Source organism: Mauremys mutica, chromosome 8 (genome assembly GCF_020497125.1).
Source record: "Mauremys mutica isolate MM-2020 ecotype Southern chromosome 8, ASM2049712v1, whole genome shotgun sequence".
Taxonomy (NCBI): Eukaryota; Metazoa; Chordata; order Testudines; family Geoemydidae; genus Mauremys; species Mauremys mutica.
Window position 1 is genome coordinate 23134911 of NC_059079.1, and position 19378 is coordinate 23154288.

The window sequence follows — 19378 nt, forward strand, 5'->3', positions numbered from 1 at the left end:
TGTTCTTTTAACAGCAGTCCTTCAGGAACATCTTTCCAAGATGCCCAGTGTAACCCGTTCTAGTAAATTAATTCTTAGGAGCGATACCAGTATCTCATCGCTTACTTTGACCTGCTCTGTGATTGAAGAAGAGGTCAGAGCTTTGCGTATCTATCTATCTTAGGTACTTACATAGCCATCATTACTTTAGTATCAAACAATCTTTAATGTATTCAATCTCAAAAGACTCTTGTGAGGTAGGGTAGTGCTGTTACGCCATTTTATAGATAGGAATGTGGCAGAGAGAGTCTGATCTGCCCAAAGTCACACAGGGAGACTGTGGTAGAACAGAGAATTGAACGTTGAACCTGTGTCTCCTGAATAAAAAGTGAATGCCCTAACCACTGGATCACCCTTCAAGAAAGTGAATGATTTGGAGCCATGTCTGCAGCTCCCATGAAACTATAGAATCTATATGGAGGCTAACAGAACTGTGCTCACTCCAGGGTCTTGCACCATGCTGCTTGAGATCGATGGCTTTTACAGGAGCCAGTGCCACACCATGGCAGTATGCAGGGGTAATATATGGTCATTAGCCTACAAGGGGATTAACGTTAGCTCAGTTTGCCCTTCCTTTGCACAGGTGCTCACAGGAGATAATGAGGCAATCCTGGAGACTGCAGGCCAGTCAAGTTGTCCAGCAGACAGGACAGAAACCTCTATGGGTCTGATTTACCATTGCCCTGCATCTTCTGTAGTCATTTACACCAGTGCAAAGTGAATGGAACATTCCATCCTGCTACTTGAAATAGGTAGCATTTGCACTGCACGACTTCACTGGGTGTCAAGCAACGGTGAATCGGGCCTGGATCTTGAAACACAGAAGGAGAGGACATTCTGCAGAATGGGTGCTGGAACTAGGGGTGCTGCCACCCCTCTGGGCCTGAAGTGGTTTCCATCATATACAGGGTTTACAATTTGGTTCAATGGCTCTCAGCACCCCCTGTATACAAATTGTTCCAGCACCCCTATTCTGGAGTAAGAAAGATGACAAACCTCATACAGGAGTGAAGTGATGACACAGGCTGGAGTTTCTGTTATTTTATTGCAGCATGAGATGAATTGTTTTATTTGTTAAAACTGTTTCTTGCTGAATGTCCTGACAAAAGCCTCAAAGAACAACACAGGCAGCGTTTGTTTTTTAAGGTTTTTGCTAATCCACGTGACAAACCATCCTGCCACTTACACTCTTCTATTCTACCTGGCCCCCTACAGGCCTTGTTGTGACAACAAAATCCACCACAGACATCAGTGGGAGCAGTGCATGAGAAAGGAGCTCAGAACTGGGCTGTATGGTCAACAGCAAGCCTCACCCCAGAGAATGGCAAGCCTGCAGAAGTGCATTTTAACTGTATCGGGGCTGATAGATGGGTTTGAGAATGACAGTAACAAAAATAAACATCAGCTATGATATAAATGATACCAGTAACTATAACCAGATATTCCTTGCTACAGATAAGCATTCGCAAAGCCACAACTTCAGTGTTATCAAGCGTTTGTTAACAAATTAATCAAAGATGTCTTATGAGCATATGTTATAAAATACATCTGGCCAAAATAAGGAAAGTAGAGTGATTTTTTTTAAAGAAGTTATACGTGGCCATTTCTGCAATTATTTTAAACAGGGCACTCTTCCCAATGTGTTTCTTCTAGATTTATACTTCATAAGAGAGAAAATGTTCAATGTTGTTTCAATTCCTTTTGGGCTTGTAGCTATTTATTCCTAAAACTACTCACTGAGAATATGATTGCAAGTGTTCATTTGAAATAAAATGCTTTCTTTGCAACTCCTTCCCCTGCCCAAGCTCAGTAAAAGAAACCACAAAAATAACAAAACCACTTGATACCTGGTATTTTGCAGATTAATTCAGGTTTCAAATTAAGCAGAAAATTTGCTTTTGCTGAAGTTGTGGTTTTGTTCATTAAACTCATAATAAGCCCCAGACGGTTTGGAAGAGGGAGTGTGTTATTAGAGAGAAACCAAAAATGAACATTCTTCAAGGAAAAAAAGAGACATGAAAAGCCTTAATTTAAAATCTCTCACTGAAAAATTTAGCATCTTCCTCATGACCTCCAAACCTTCCTCTTTTCTACTGGTTCACTACTATTTCTGCAGCTTTCCTGGTCTCTCTTTGCTTCTCCTCCCTCCATCAGCACCTGTCTTGATTACCTGAGCTCAGCCACTCCAAGACATAATGGGACACCCAAAATCCCCAAGCAGCTTGGTCTTGTGCTATCTGAAAGATTACCTACTTCTCTCTAAAATGTTAAAATATATTTTAAAATACATTACTACTCATTTTTCCATGCAGAAAGAAGCAAAATACAACTTTTGTACACAATACTATCAATATATACACAGCTACCTCGATATAACGCCACCTGATCTAACACAAATTTGGATATAACACAGTAAAGCAGTGCTCTGGGTGGGCAGGGCCTGTGCACTCCAGTGGATCAAAGTAAGTTCAATATAACACGGTTTCACCTATAACGCGGTAAGATTTTTTGGCTCCCAAGGACAGCATTATATCGAGGTAGAGGTGTATATTACTACAGCACAAATTCCCATATCTATCTAATCCATTACAATAGGATTATATACATGTGCCAAACAGGTCTGTTTCATACAAATAAAAAAAAATGAATATATAAAAATACAATGTACATAAGATTCACGACTATCTTCTCAAAATTTCTTTCCCAAAAGACTTTTAATTGTACTTTCCTCTCTCTCTCTCTCTCTCTCTCTGCTGGAATACGCGATATTAGCAGTTTGTATCTCCAAAACAGGTCACCAATCCCCAAGTTTATACACCTTCTCCAAAACAGCACCATAAGAGAAGGCATTTATCTGTTTTCCAATGTTTTAATTTAACAGCTAAAAAAGTTACCAGTACTATTTTAACCCAACATTATATTTCATTCACAGTTCATTTTAACTGCTATGTTCTTTAAAAAAAAATTGAAGATTTGTAATAATTCTATTGACTGATGTAAACTAGCCATGTGAAACATTAGTAATAACTTCAATTAGTGCCATCGTCAAATCTACCTGACAACTTCAACTCTCAAGGGCCAGATCCACAGAGGTAAAGCATCAACCTAAACCCCAAATTTAGGCACCCAAATCCCAGTTTTAAGTAACCCTCCCTGAGACCAACAAAACCCCTACCTCAGCTACTGCCTAATTCTATAAACACCTAAACGGACAGCACAAAAATTTGCAGAGTAAGAGTTCTTAAGGCGCCTACCTTTCTGCACATGAGTGCTGCTACTTCACTCTGGCATCCAGAAACCTAAGCCCCAGCACAATCCAGCAACAAGAGAAGTTAGGTGTTCGCCTGCCTATTTTCTCTGCAGGGCCTGATCTGGTAAGAGTCCTTGGATCACACCTACCAGATCAGACCCTATTCAAAATCCTGGAAGTGGGGGAAGAAGTGGTGGTCATCTTATAAGTAGGGCTGTCGAGTGATTACAAAAATTAATCACAATTATTCGCAGTTTTAATCACCCGGTTACACAATAATAGAATACCATTTACTTAAATATTTTTGGACTTTACTATATTTTCAAATATAGACTTGGGCTCCAGCTCCCTCTTGGAGCTCCAGGCTTTGTGGATCCCATTGTTATTCCAATGATTTCCTAGGGGTCTAAAATGCAGTGCAGTGATCAGGCTAAATCCCTTGTGGATCCATACCCAAGTTCCTTAGGCCTTAATTCTGCAAACCCTAATGTATGCAAGGAACTTTGCACGTGAATAGTCCCATTAGGTTTTTGTGCCGAAAGCTATAAAAATGCGTAAGCGTATGCAGCATCAGCACCTCAGTCTGCATTCCAAACTATAATCCTGGTAAAAAGATTGGAACAAATTTGTCCCCAATAAAATTCCATTCACTTACCTGGACTAAAATCAAGGATTAATTTAGCCTGGTAGATTTTGCTGTTTCCTTACAATGATGACAGATAGAAAATTATGTTTTCTCTCTGTATGGCACAGCTGATTATGAGAGAAGAGTGAGACAATGTACTGTGAGGCCTGGTCTACTCTACAAAGTTAAGTTGACAGAACCGCGTTATACATTATTAACTCAACCTGTGTCTACACTACCGAGTCCCTTCCGCTGACCCAAAGGGCTTGAAAAGTCAACTTCTGTACTCCACCTCCACAAGAGGCGTAGCACTTCGGTCGACAACCCCGCGTTGGTTTGGGGATAGTGTAGACACTGTAGTGTAGACAAGTCATTATGAGAAATGTCTCATGCCCCAGTTACAGAACAGACCTTCCCATTGTATTAGATTGTATACATTCTGTCACGTGGTCCAGTCCCTGAGGCCCTTGCTACAGGGGTAGGTACTTAGTACCGTGACTAGGCCCATTGAAGCTACCCTAGTCTGCTGAGTATGAAGCACACCCAAAGTTTGCTGGTTTCATTCAGAAGTTTCTAGTGGGTAATTTTTGTCAGTATAGAGATTAGGGATTTCCAAAAGAGACATTGTGAATTGTTTGTATATTTCAAAGCATACATATACACCTATCTAAGACTTCAATAATAACTGCAGACTTATACATGTTTACGGTGACTTCTTGTTTTACTGTCAGCTGAGAATACATAAAAAATGAAAGAAGTAACCACTGTTAATACAGGGAAAACCATATACATTTCAGTTCATGTTACTGAAAAGAGAGGCATGTTTTGCAGTCAATATTTTGTTTTTTTAAATGTAGGGAATCTTACAGTTTTATTTAAAAATGATAATGATTCTTCCAATATGCAAGGGCATGAGCTTTTGGAGCAGGTAATTTTATTCTTTCTCCAAACAAGTAAAGCTGACTCATTGTTGATCTATGAGGGGAACACTATGGATATAAATGGAGACATACAGTGTGGATTTGGAGATGCAAAACATAACATTATTTCCTAATAAGCACTATTACAGTACTGATTATTGTTCTGGATGACCTATGTTTAGAAATGTTTGTTTTAACTTTCGGCCAAATTCTACTCTAAAATAAGCACACACACAACTCCTGTTGTATCCAATGTAATCTGAGCCTGCTTTTAAGGTGGCAGATCCTAAGAAACCCAATATTAAACATATGTCATCTATATTTTTATTCTACCAAAAAAAGTTAATGTAACATGACTAGATCTCATTTTAGAGACTATTTTTTTATTATTAACAATGTTTTTAAAACTAGCATATATAGCAAGTGCTAATTTCACTGGTACAAACCAGTACGTAAATAGCATCTTTTAGCCATCCCAAGCATAGCAAAGCTAATGGTTTCCAGTGTTCCTCTTGGGATGTAATGTGTTGGCAATAACATAAGAAACTATTGAGGGGAAAAATGTGAGCTCAATAGGCAGTTTGTTCACCTAGCTTACTTGTTTTTAGGGCCGCTTTTAAAATAACTATGCTAAAAGTAAAATTCTTCCATTTACAGTTGTCACTGAGTCCCCGGGCGATGCTCTGGAACTGCTCCCCACAAAGCCAGTCAGGACTTTGGGGAGCCTCCTCTCCCTTGGAGCAGACTGTCTTCAGGGCAAGAAGCTCACATGGCTTCACCTCCTGGGTCTCTCCTTGGTGCATTCGCATCCTCTACCCCTCTGTGCGCTTCCCACAGTGAGCCCGCCCCGGCGGGGTCCTGGAGAAGCCAGAGGATCCTGCACCCCCACTTCACAGTCAGACATGACTCTCAGCCAGCCAGTAAAACAGAGGTTTATTTAGATGACAGGAACACAGTCCAAAAGAGGTCTTGCCAGTACAGACAACAGGACCCACTTTAGTTAGGTATAGCTGGGGCTCCCAGGGAGGCCACAACCCCGTTGGGAAGCTCAAGCCCCGTCGGGGCGCCCCTCTCCATTCCCCAGCCAGCTTCAAACTGAAAACTCCCCCCAGCCTCTCCCAGCCTTTGTGTCCTTTGTTCAGTGTCCCGGGCAGAGGTCTCAACTGGCCTTCAACCCTCCTGGGTTCTCAGGTTACATGCTCAGGTATGCTTCCTTCCCCAAGGCAGTCCCAGCACAACCCCCAGGTCAACGCTCCCCACTGAGCATTCACATAACACAGCATGAACATTCCCACTTCGTCATAACACTTATATGCAAAAGAGCCACTAGAGAAAAATGCTTAGGATAAGTCAATTTATCACAAGTTCGCAAAGCAGTTCTGTGACCAGTGATGATAACTTTCCAGAAATCTCCTATCTTCTACAGGTTAATGATGAGAACTAAATTAAACCGGTTTATCAGTTCTGCCTCTCTCAACAATTCAGAAAAGATGTAAAATAAAAGACCCCTGAAAACATCACTGTTTCTGCAACAGGTATTATAGAAAGGAAATGTAGGATAGTGCACATTTCTGGTGCCGCCTGTCAAATAATCTTTACGTCGTTGCCTGTGATACTTAATCGCAGGGCCGCCCAGAGGGGGGGGCAAGAGGGGCAATTTGCCCCAGGCCCCGCAGGGGCCCCCACGAGAGTTTTTTCGGGGCCCATGGAGCGGGGTCCTTCACTCGCTCCGGGGGCCCCAGAAAACTCTTGCGGGGCCCGGGCCCCCAGAGCTTCCTCCGCTCCCGGTCTTCGCCGGTGTGGGGTCCTTCCGCTCCTGGGCGGAAGGGCCCCCCGCCAGCTCGGCGGTGGGTCCCGCTTTGGCGGTCATTCGGCGGTGGGGGGCCCTTCCATTCCGGGACCCACCGCCGAATTACCACCGAAGACCCAGCTGCACTTTGGCGGCGGGTCCCGCTTCAGCGGTAATTCGGCAGTGGGGGGCCCCCACCGCGGGTCTCCAGGGCACTTCCCCGGCGGGCCCCCCCACCGCCGAAGACCCCAGGCCCCCGAAATCCTCTGGGCGGCCCTGCTTAGTCGGACAGAGTAAACCAAAGTTCCAACACAGAGAATGCCAGTGTCAGAGGGACTCCGCAGCAGTGAAAAGAGATAATACAGAAGATAATAAAGTCAAGTCTGAAAGTTAAACCCCACCTATAATAAACAACACTTACAGTAAGTTAAACCATAAGCAATGACATCCATCTAAGTGACAGAGAAATAAGTCATCTATCTTAATAAAATAGATAAGGAGCAGCATCAAGACCACACAGTGCTCAAATTTACAACCATTATGTCCATATGATTGTAGCTGCAGTGCGAAAAGGAATGGATTATTTACACGCACATTTGTATTACATAATATATATGTATAGTCAATGAAGCGATGCCAATTTACACCAACTGAAGAGCTGGCCTTGTGTGTGCATATGTGTAAATATTCTCTTTTCGAACATTGTCTAAAATCATGTAAGCAATGAGGTTTTATATAGACCCCACTCTTCAGACTCAGGGCCAGTAAATCCACCATCTTTGAAAACTGTTTGTTCAGTTCTGCCTCATTCTTGACAATCATTTCATAGCAACATGTCGTAAGCTACATTTCCACAGTTTTGTTCACTCAGGTATCTCAGAGCTCTTTCCACAAACAGAGTCCAAACTTTAAAAGCTCAGCTGCATTTGCATTTAAAAAACCTGACTGGCACTGCAAAAGGCAGATTTTGAACTTCCTTTTTGAAGATAATGAAGATAAAGTCAGGATGTAATAGTAGTGTATATTCTTTTAGTGAACATTTCAATGTGCATTTTAGTTTTCTCAGTAATGTTTAAATACTGTGCCACCCACTAATGCTGATGAAGTTAGGATTCCATCAGCATATCCATTAAAACCTCTGAATTAATATTATCTGGGTTTATAAAGTATCCATAAAATAAGATCATGCTGGAAATAATAAAAAATTATCTTCCATGACAGACAGTACGCTCTTTTCTCACCAGGGAAGAAAGGCTGATCAGCACCTTGCAGTCTCAAGCTGCAAAGTAATAAATGTTATAGTGAAAGGTACTAATGGCTCACACACGAGATCATTGATGTATAAGCACACAGCATGAAACTATCTATAGAAAGAGTTTGAGATGCCATGCAGCACCTGCTCTTAACTGTTGTTAATGGTACTACTGCATGAGTTAGAGCACTCTTCTTTGTATGGTCTGTTAGGCCTTTCTGAGGCCAGCTCTACACTAGAAACTTTTGCTGATATAGGAAAATCACTAGGGGGGTGATTTTTAAGATATTTCTATATTGGAAGAAGCCCTAATGTAGACAGAGTTATACCAGCATATTAGTGCATTATAGCTTATTTTGCTCATGGGGAAGTAGCATAAGCTATAATGGCAAAAGCATTTTTCTGCTGGTATAAACTGCACCTACATTAGGAATGTACTACACCACGCTATCAGTTTAGCTATCCCAGCACACCTTTTCTACTGTAAACATAGCCTGAGCCGCCTTTGTTTTGCAGAAGTGGCTACACAAAAGGAGGGCTGATGGCTTGCCACCTGTTCCAGACCATTCATTTGAGGGGAGCCTTGGACTTGAGGTTTACTAGATGTAAAGTGAAGAGGCAGCAGGAGAAAAATGGGCCCAGAGTATGTTTAAGCAGTTGGATTCTATTTGAGTTTTGTGTGCGTCTTAGAGAGAGATGCCTGTGGCACCTTATAGACTAACAGACGTTTTGCAGCATGAGCTTTCGTGGGTGAATACCCACTTCTTCAGACTTGACTTGCATCTGAAGAAGTGGGTATTCACCCACGAAAGCTCATGCTGCAAAACGTCTGTTAGTCTATAAGGTGCCACAGGATTCTTTGCTGCTTTTACAGAACCAGACTAACACGGCTACCCCTCTGATACTTAGAGAGAGATGGGGGCCAAGACAGCTGCTTCTTGGAACAAGGCAGTAGTGCCTGATCTGCCGTTCCTGCAGAAGAGAGCTGCCCATGTGCAGTTTGCTGGCACTGCTAGTCAAGGGAACCAGACTCGTATATTTTATACATAGGTGTTTTCTTAGCAGAATTTGTCTGACTTCATTTCACCAACTTCTGCTCTAAACAGGCACCTGACCAACAAAGCTCCCAAACGTGCTTTGTCTTGGCAAAGGGGCAACAACAATGAAATGTACTATTTAACCTTTTTTCCCCCTTTCCAAAGTTTCCCCCAGTCTTGGGTTGGATGTCAAGAATATTAGCTGGTTCCCATCATTCTCTACAAATCTTGTGGAGGGGAAAGCTGGCCTAGCATGGACTGATGCCATCTGCTCATTTAGCTTTTAATTAGTCAAAATGTTCAAGTTTGAAAAAATACCTACTGCATGTAGGCAATATTCATTATTCATCAGAACATGTGCTCAACACTGTGAGCCCCGTCACATGTTATAACAAACCCACTGACATGCCAAGTTACAGATACGGCACTGTGTCAATGTGAGTGCCTCGTATATTTCTGTTGACTATGGGGAGCACTGCACTGCAAGCTGCTACTACAGTACTGCTGTACAGAACACTATTCACTGAGCATCCCGCAGTGCTGTACAACCAAAGCTGAATTAGAAACCATCAGTTTAATGTCAGTGCTTCAGTATAGACATTATCTATGCTGACGGGAGAGGTTCTCCCATCGCTGTGATTAAGCCATCTCCCCGAGACATGGCAGCTAGGGCCACAGAAGAATTCTTCTGTTGAATCCCCACCTTGCCTCAGTATCAGGCTACTGCCAGTCATTGTCTAACCCCCACGGCCTGGGCAGACTGCAGTATCAGCTACTCATCACTGGCAACGTTGGGTTTGGACCTGCTGCCTTTGCCTACCCCTGGGCTGCCCTCTGCAACTCCCAGTACCTGTTGGCCTTATGCTAGGCCGCAGCCTGGGGCTTTCCAGGCTGGAGCTCCCCAGCCTTATCCCAGCCCTGCTCTACTCAGATTCCCTGCAGCCAGGCCCTTCTCCCTCTACTCTTTAGGCTCCTGTCTCACAGCCTTTTTATACAGGCCAGCTGTGGCCTGATTGGGGCATGGCGCAGTTGCAGCCACTTCCCAATCAGCCCAGCTTAGTAGCTCTCAGCCACAACCTTCCCCCAGGGCTGTTTTAAGCCCGTCAGGGCAAGAGCAGGGTAACCACTCTTGCCGTCAGGGCAAGAGCAGGGAAGGGATCCAATTGGGGCAGGGAGGGGGCTGAGTTAGGGCGGGGACTTTGGGGCGAGGGTGGGGTTGGGGGGGAGGCACGGGCATGGGCACGCACTGGCTCCAGAGAACGTTGGCGCCTATGTACACCAGCCCTCAGTCTCTGTCACACTGTCCCAATTTTTGCATTCTTTCTCCTGCTGATGTTCTGCTCTTACACTGACTCTAACATCAACCGCTTGCTCTTTCCCTGGCCTTCCCTCTCCATCCCCGTTCCTATTGTTCTTTCCTCTCCCCTTGTTCCCATCTGCAGTCTCCTCTAACAAATTAAGTCCACCCTATTCCTGGTCACCAGTCTTTCTCCTATCAGCCTTCTGTCCAAATTCATTGTCATCATTACTAGTATTTATTATTGTATTACTGTAGTGCCCTGGAGCCCCAGTCACGGGCCAGGATCCTATGGTGCTAGGTGCTGTACAAACACAGAACAATGAGACAGTCCTTCCCACAAAGAGTTTACTTCTTGATCACTCTGTGGTCACTCCACAGGATGCAGAGCCCCCTACTAATGGCAACTTTGAGACTGACTGTGTCATTTCTTTTCTCCAAATGGCAGGAGGCTCTTCATTCAGCTTGGCTTCTCAGCACTTGTATGGGCATCAAGGACAATATGCAGCACACTGTTCCCAAGGAGATGTCCCTGGCTAGTGAAAAGGAGCAACAAATAGGGAAGTTTTGTGAGGGAATTCTCCAGGTGAAGGAGGAGAGACTATGTGACAGGACAAACCTGTTGTGCCCATTTTGGTGTAGTTAGACTAAAAATAAGGCCCTTCGTTTTCATTTTTACCCAAAAGTCCCCAGGTTTTACAAACAGTATTATTCAGATTTTACCAAATTTCCACACAATTTTGAACCAGTCAAGTACCTGAAAAGCACTAATTACACTAAGAAAATCCAATCCATTACTTTAGGTAGATGTCTTTATGTTAATAATACATTAGTCCAAGTATAAATGCAAGACTGTCTAAGTCAGGGGTCGGCAACCGGTGGCTCGCGGCTCGCCAGGGTAAGCACCCTGGCGGGCCGGCCCAGTTTGTTTATCTGCGGCGTCGGCAAGTTCGGCCGATCGCGGCTCCCACTGGCCGCGGTTCACGGTCCCAGGCCAATGCGGGAGGCAGGAAGCCACGGCCAGAACATCCCTCGGCTCGCGCCGCTTCCTGCCTCCCGCATTGGCCTGGGACCGCGAACCGCGGCCAGTGGGAGCCGCGATCGGCCGAACTTGCCGACGCGGCAGATAAACAAACCGGGCCGGCCCGCCAGGGTGCTTACCCTGGCGAGCCGCGAGCCACCGGTTGCCGACCCCTGGTCTAAGTAAAGCAATGTAGTGAAAGATACACATGCATATGCATACATATATGTACTGTTAATGCACGGTTCATGAAATAAACCTGCTTTGACTTTCAGCACTCTTATTTTCTCTAATTGTTGCTTTTTTCTGTCCTTTTGTACCCCAATATTTACCCTGGAAACTGAAGTTAATTTTAATTTTTATAATAAACACTGTCAAGTTCTTGGGAAATTTTAACAAAATAAAAGCTAAATACAAAGGACCATGGTTAGAGAGGAGCTCGAAGAAATACATTTTAAAAACTGCCTTTACTCATTAACTAAATTCAGACTTTGGTCTCATGCCTCATATCAGAAAAACCTTATCAAAATATTCACAGGCCTAGTACAATAAACACAGCAGACCTCATGACTCTGTTTGTTCTCTTCCACCTCAGTAAGCCCCTAAAATATAATTTTTACCACAAAAGAACTTTGGCAGCTTATAGCTCCGGAGCTGCTGTGTGTGTAGCAATACTGCTGGCGAGTACAGGACACAGGTTATGTTGTCACACACAAGCCACTTAAACCAAGAGTGAGCCCAGAACAGAAAGGGCAAATTGAGAAGAAACCTGATAACTTGTGCTGTGGAGAGGCCTGCACTCTGTATTGCCTCAGTTTACGGCATAAGGCCTTCCATAGATTAAACATTTTAAAAAAATAACTTCTTTCTGGTATGATTTAGAACCTGTAACTTTACTACATACCAGCACACTGTGGCTTACTACCTACAGCAGGGGTCGGCAACCAGTGGCTTGCGGCTCGCCAGGGTAAGCACCCTGGCGGGCCAGCCCGGTTTATCTGCCGCGTCGGCAAGTTCGGCCGATCGCGGCTCCCACTGGCCGCGGTTCGCGGTTCCAGGCCAATGCGGGAGGCAGGAAGCGGCGCGAGCCGAGGGATGTTCTGGCCGTGGCTTCCTGCCTCCCGCATTGGCCTGGGACCGCGAACCGCGGCCAGTGGGAGCCGCGATCGGCCGAACTTGCCGACGCGGCAGATAAACAAACCGGGCCGGCCCGCCAGGGTGCTTACCCTGGTGAGCTGCGAGCCACCGGTTGCCGACCCCTGACCTACAGGATGCTAGACCGAGTTTATTGCCCTGTGTAAAGGGCAGTGTCCACCACCCACTACCCAAGAGCACCCCAGCAAAAGGAAATGGGACTTAGAAAGTGGAAAATCTGTACCCCCTGCTTTACTAGGTACAGATTACTCACCCTCCTCCAGCCCCCCCCCCACTACCCACCCACCTGCTGGGGTAGGGTACCAGGTGATCAACCCTTGCCTTGTCTCTGGCTCTTCCGGCAGCTGGAACCCAGATGTTGGGAATTTGCATGGGAAATGAGGTCTTTCTCTCCCTTCCTCCTCTGCACTGACACATCAGCCAAGATCTAGCCCTTAATAAATATATTTAACAGGTCTGTTCTCCCACCCATCCCCACCTATCAGGCAGGCAGGCAAGATTTCTCAGCCCTTGAAAATAGGAGCAGGCCAGGTTTTCAAAGGCATAATAAATTTCCAGTAGGGATTTACTTTGCTTACAGACATTCCTCCACTTGGCCTACATTGAATCAGCATGGATTCACCAAGGGCAAGTCATGCCTGACTAACCTAATTGCCTTCTATGACGAGATAACCGGCTCTGTGGATGAGGGGAAAGCAGTGGATGTACTATTTCTGGATTTTAGCAAAGCTTTTGATACAGTCTCCCACAGTATTCTTGCCAGCAAGTTAAAGAAGTCTGGGCTGGATGAATGGACGGTAAGGTGGATAGAAAACTGGCTAGATGGTTGGGCTCAACGGGTAGTGATCAATGGTTCCATGTCTAGATGGCAGCCGGTATCAAGTGGAGTGCCCCAAGGGTCGGTGCTGGGGCCGGTTTTGTTCAATATCTTCATTAACGATCTGGAGGATGGTGTGGACTGCACCCTTAGCAAGTTTGCAGATGACACTAAACTGGGAGGAGTGGTTGATACGCTGGAGGGTAGGGATAGGATACAGAGGGACCTAGACAAATTAGAGGATTGGGCCAAAAGAAATATGATGAGGTTCAACAAGGACAAGTGCAGAGTCCTGCACTTAGGACGGAAGAATCCCATGCACTGCTACAGACTAGGGACCGAATGGCTGGGCAGCAGTTCTGCAGAAAAGGACCTAGGGGTTACGGTGGACGAAAAGCTGAATATGAGTCAACAGTGTGCCCTTGTTGCCAAGAAGGCTAATGGCATTTTGGGTTGTATAAGTAGGGGCATTTCCAGCAGATCAAGGGATGTGATCATCCCCCTCTACTCAGCACTGGTGAGGCCTCATTTGGAGTACTGTGTCCAGTTTTGGGCCCCACACTACAAGAAGGATGTGGATAAATTGGAGAGAGTCCAGCGGAGGGCAACAAAAATGATTAGGGGGCTGGAGCACATGACTTATGAGGAGAGGCTGAGGGAACTGGGATTGTTTAGTCTGCAGAAGAGAAGAATGAGGGGGGATTTGATAGCTGCTTTCAACTACCTGAAAGGGGGTTCCAAAGAGGATGGATCTAGACTGTTCTCAGTGGTAGAAGATGACAGAACAAGGAGTAATGGTCTCAAGTTGCAGAGGGGGAGGTTTAGGTTGGATATTAGGAAAAACTTTTTCACTAGTAGGGTGGTGAAGCACTGGAATGGGTTACCTAGGGAGGTAGTGGAATCTCCTTCCTTAGAGGTTTTTAAGGTCAGGCTTGACAAAGCCCTGGCTGGGATGATTTAGTTGGGTTTGGTCCTGCTTTGAGCAGGGGGTTGGACTAGATGACCTCCTGAGGTCCCTTCCAACCCTGAGATTCTATGATTCTATGATACATTGTACTGATGAAGCTTGTTAATAGGGGCAATTTCCTGTGCTCTCAGGATGTCTGTATTCAGGGGGACGGTTTGATAGCATAGCCAGTGGGGCAAGATACAATACAATGTGTAACAACAAGTGGGCTACTTTCTACAAACAAGATCATCTCTATTAACAGTACACCCATATGGTAATAGGCTTCAGCTGGGTTAGCTACAACATACCTGCATAGATTCTGATTTGGTGCAAAGAAAATGCACCTTGGAAGATATATACATTTGTGGATCACATCTGAGTGTAAGCGAACTCCACAATACTTCTACAATGAAAGTCAATACCTTCTAATTTATAGGCAAGAGGATAAAAATAGACAAAGTGCTCCAGAAAATGATCTCTAACTCAAATGGAGATTTTCATCTCCAGCAATCAAACAAACTGGGGAATGTTATCCGACAGTGACACTGATTAACAAAAAGAAAGCCACTGCACTACAGCAAATTTCTTCCAAGGACTACAGCTCACCACCAAAGTCACCATGCTTATTGGGGCACAGAGCAGTACACCAGCGCTCAGCCTGTCTTGTTTTTCTTTTTCTAAACTTTGCCACAAATCCATTATGGAACACAACTGTTTACATAAGAAACACTAAATATATTAAAAGCCAAACACACAATCACATTCCTTGACAAAAAGTACGCTTCAGCATTATAGGAATTTCTTCACTGAAACACACATATACAGTATCTGTGATTATAGTTTCACATAACAACCAACAATGGGCACACTGCTTGTTCTCAGTCTCCTTCTCCAAGTTACACATCAAATCCCCTCCCCAATTACTGAAGTTGTCTCTAAAGAAGGAATAGAGAGAATAGACACAGGAAGGGGTTTGTTGTTGTTATTCTAGGTAACCCTTTCTTTAAAAAAAAAGAAAAAGAAAAAGAAAAGTCACTTGCTAAGTGTCATATCAGCAACATTTTGAAAACAAAAACAAAACATTTAATTCTGAAAGCTGATTAAAACCTTTAGGAGTTTGGGAGGCATGGGGGAAGTAGCCACTGGTGTGGAATAATTACATAGTCATTTTCTTGCTAGAATTAAAAACGGAGATGATAATCACTCTTCGCAGACTAGACAGATCTGTTTCATAAACTATTTCATAATAGGAATTTTAGGTTGAACTATTGTTCCATTACAATAAATACATCAAATGAAATTTAACTTCCCAATTCCAACTCTAAAAAAAGTCTAAATAATAAACAAAATTACTTCTGTCACACTTTATTGCACTGCAGTGATTTTTTAAGTTAAATCATTTGTCTAAAATGAAAATCAGTTATATTTACACAAATTCTACCTTCTATCTGCCATTAATTGTAGCTGCAAGCTCCAAACTGGAAAAGATTACATGATTTTGCAAATAATGGAAGAAGTTAGCTAAAGCCACTTAGGGCCTGATCCAAAACCCACTGAAGTCAATGGAAAGACTCTAGTTGATTTCAAAGGGCATTGGCTAGAGCCCTTATGAAGCATTTCATTTTTTGAGAACACAAGGAGGTAGGTAAATTACCATGTTTCCCGTAGTAGTTTTCTTCTTCCCTAGCCATACTACTGCTTCCTGATCAGTTTAGCAAGCTATGTCTAAGAGGGGTATTAACTGCAGACTTCTGTGCTGGAAGCAGTTTCCCCAGTAGGCTTAATCCACAAAAGTACTATTAAACCAGGTTTAAAAATAAAGCTGCTTGGAGTGGCATAGGCTCCTCCAGTAGGAATGCAAACTTACAAAGGAGGCAGGGCTTTCTGCTAATAGAAAAATGATATCACCCACTGCTCCACCTACCTACTCCAGACCAGTCTGGGGCTATAAATGTCACAGAGTAAAGGGAAGCTCTGTTAAAGCTCTTATTAAGTTTACCATATTTATAGGGGGGAAACATCGAATGAGAGTTCATCTGAGAAAATGAGAGTGGGGATCAAAGTCAGGCTTACTACATAAGAGCAACAGACTTACAACTAATATTATGGAGCCTCTATCAAACTAGAAAAAGAATCAGTGACAAAAATTGGCAACACTTAGAAAATAAGAAGTCTTTGGGAAGATATACGTATTGACATGCCCAGCAAAGAAAGAGTAAGGGGGGACACTAAAGGTGCAAATTCTGCTATTCTTGGGTAAATCTGTGTGTGTGTGTGTGTGTGCGCGCGCGCGTTTCTCTTGCTATTACATACACATGTATACTCTATGCAAATCTGTATTATATAGATACACATACCCTAACACACACATACATACCTACACAAACACTTCCAGATTTTTTTTAAATTCTGTAACAGCTGTAATTCCATGATGTCTTTTTTATTGCTATGGGCTTGTTAGTGGAAGTCAAAATGAGACTCTCAGTTAAGCACAGCCCATACATTTGGTGGAAAAAAATTCTGTGATGAGTGCCAATGTCAATTTATTGTGGATTTCAAACGATTTTCATTTTCATCAATTCCAGGCGACTGGAGAGTAGAAGCTTTCAGATCTCCTGGAGTAATTAATTCCACTCACTAGTTGTCTTGCTTTGATACAGTAAAAATTGTATCGATGTAGAAAGAAAATGTTGCTGTTAACTACTTGCAAGTGTGGAGGGTTTTTATATATGGCAATTAATGCTGGGAGGGTTGTTTGGGAAGTTTTGTTTCTTTTTTTAGGGGTGCTGTTAGAGCTGAAAAATTACTATGTTTTTAACTCTGGAAGTCAGCTTGAAAATACCATACCTTAAATTGCAATATATTTTTTATTAATATTAATTATTTATTGATACGATGGCAGTGGCCAGAAAGTGTAAGGTACTCCCCAAACACAGAGGAATAGACAGTACTATTAACTTCTGGGAGTTGGAGATACCCTGCAATACCAAGAATTAATTTGGGGTCCTATGGAAATTTGTGATTCACAGCCCCAACCACAGAACATCTGTCTGCTTTTAATCTCAAAGTACCCAAAGGTGCACATTTCACTTCTGACATGACAACAGAGTTAATAGAGCTATGCAAACATTAGTGAGCAGCTGGACATGTGTCAAGTGGTAATTGCTACAAAAAGTTAACAAGTTTTATTTATAACTATGAGGCTGAATGGGAAAGTAGTTGAAAACCTGAAGATAATGATCTATGGATACTACTCTACTTTAATGGAGAATACTAAAATGAAGCCATGATTAACTGAATTGATGTCCCAGAAAACAAGATGAGATTCAGATACGCGGATTTGATAATGGTCCTGAGGGTATGGATATATTTGAACTCAGTTTCATTTATTGTCTTCACCTTGCACGCATAACGCTGACAGTGGGCTGTGTCCTTTCCTCCCCCTCCCCCCCGCCGCCGCCGCCGCCTCCTTGTGGGCTAGCAGATTCAGTGCTGACAATGTATTTGAGCAGTGTGTAGACCTGAAAACCTCTCCTCTGGCTGGCTCCACAAATGCAGCTCTTTGGAGCTAAAAGGAAAGATTGTTAGAGGAATTCCACAGACCTCATGAAAAGCAGGTAAGTGTCAATACTTAAATTTTTTTTTTTTTAAATCTATTTTTGTTTCTGTAGTGGCTAAGGCCTTGGCAACTTCAGAAATAAAACGGTCAATGGAAAGGTGGCATTGAGCCCATAGGAAAGGTTTGCATTCCTTAATATTAGTTTTATTTTCTCCTGGTTTTTCCTTGCTACACTACTTACAGTACTTTAAAGGGCAAGCCCGGTCCTGCACACCCTGGACAGGAAACCCAGTAAGAACATAAGAACGGCCATACTGGGTCAGACCAAGGTCCATCTAGCCCAGTGTCCTGTCTTCCGACAGAGGCCAATGCCAGGTGCCCCTGACTCAATGAACAGAACAGGTAATCATCAAGTGAACCATCCCCAGTCACCCATTCCCAACCTCTGGCAAACAGAGGCTAGGGACCCAATCCCTGCCCATCCTGGCTAATAGCCATTAATGGACCTATCCTCCATGAATTTATCTAGTTCTTTTTTGAACCCTGTTATAGTCTTGACCTTCACAACATCCTCTGGCAAGGAGTTCCACAGGTTGACTGTGCATTGTGTGAAAAAATACTTCCTTTTGTTTGTTTTAAATCTGCTGCTTATTAATTTCATTTGGTGACCCCTAATTCGTGTGTTATGAGAAGGGGTAAATAACACTTCCTTATTTACTTTCTCCATACCAGTCATGATTTTATAGACCTCTACCATATTCCCCCTTAGTCAGCTCTTTTCCAAGCTAAAAAGTCCCACTCTTATTAATCTCTCCTCATATGGCAGCCATTCCATACCCCTAATCATTTTTGTTGCCCTTTTCAGAACCTTTTCCAAGTCCAATACATCTTTTTTGAGATGGGGCGACCACATCTGCATGGGGCGTACCATGGATTTATACAGAGGCAACATGATATTTTCTATCTTATTACCTATCCCCTTCTTAATGATTTCCAACATTCTATTCACTTTTTGACTGCCGCTGCACATTGAGTGGATGTTTTCAGAGAACTATCCATAGTGACTTCAAGATCTCTTTCTTGAGTGGTAACAGATAATTTAGACCCCATCATTTTATATGGGATTGTGTTTTCCAATGTGCATTACTTTGCATTTATCAACATTAAATTTTATCTGCCATTTTGTTGCCCAGTCACCCAGTTTTGAGAGATCCTTTTGTAGTTCTTTGCAGTCTGCCTGGGACTTAACTGTCTTGAGTAGTTTTGTATCATTTGCAATTTTTGCCACCTCATTGTTTACCCCTTTTTCCAGATCATTTATGAATATGCTGAATAGGACTAGGCCCAGAACAGACCCCTGGGGGACACCACTATTGACCTCTCTCCATTCTAAAAGCCAATAATTTATTCCTACCCTTTGTTTCCTATCTTTTAACCAGTTATTGATCCATGAGAAGACCTTTCCCCTTATCCCATGACTGCTTAGTTTGCTTAAGAGCCTTTGGTGAGGGTCCTTGTCAAAGGCTTTCTGAAAATCCAAATATCCACTGGATCCCCCTTGTCCACATGCTGGTTGATCCCCTCAAAGAATTCTAGTAGATTGGTGAGGCATGATTTCCCTTTACAAAAACCATGTTGACTCTTCCCCAACAAATCATGTTCATCTAC

The 19378-nt window shown here is 43.4% G+C and overlaps 1 protein-coding gene across 4 annotated transcripts in view; it reads right to left on the reverse strand.

Moving 5' to 3' along the window:
• SLC44A5 (solute carrier family 44 member 5) overlaps nucleotides 1-19378 on the reverse strand; it is a 187169-nt gene that overhangs the window by 90013 nt on the left and 77778 nt on the right. For 2 of the 4 annotated variants that reach the window (XM_045027391.1, XM_045027389.1), the window contains exon 1: nucleotides 15806-15929. The exons of the other annotated variants lie outside the window; for them this stretch is intronic. In XM_045027391.1, the coding sequence (XP_044883326.1) occupies nucleotides 15806-15842 (37 nt within the window). In that variant the 5' untranslated portion in view covers nucleotides 15843-15929. Of the gene's footprint in view, nucleotides 1-15805; nucleotides 15930-19378 lie in introns of those variants that run through there. 4 annotated transcript variants of the gene reach the window in all.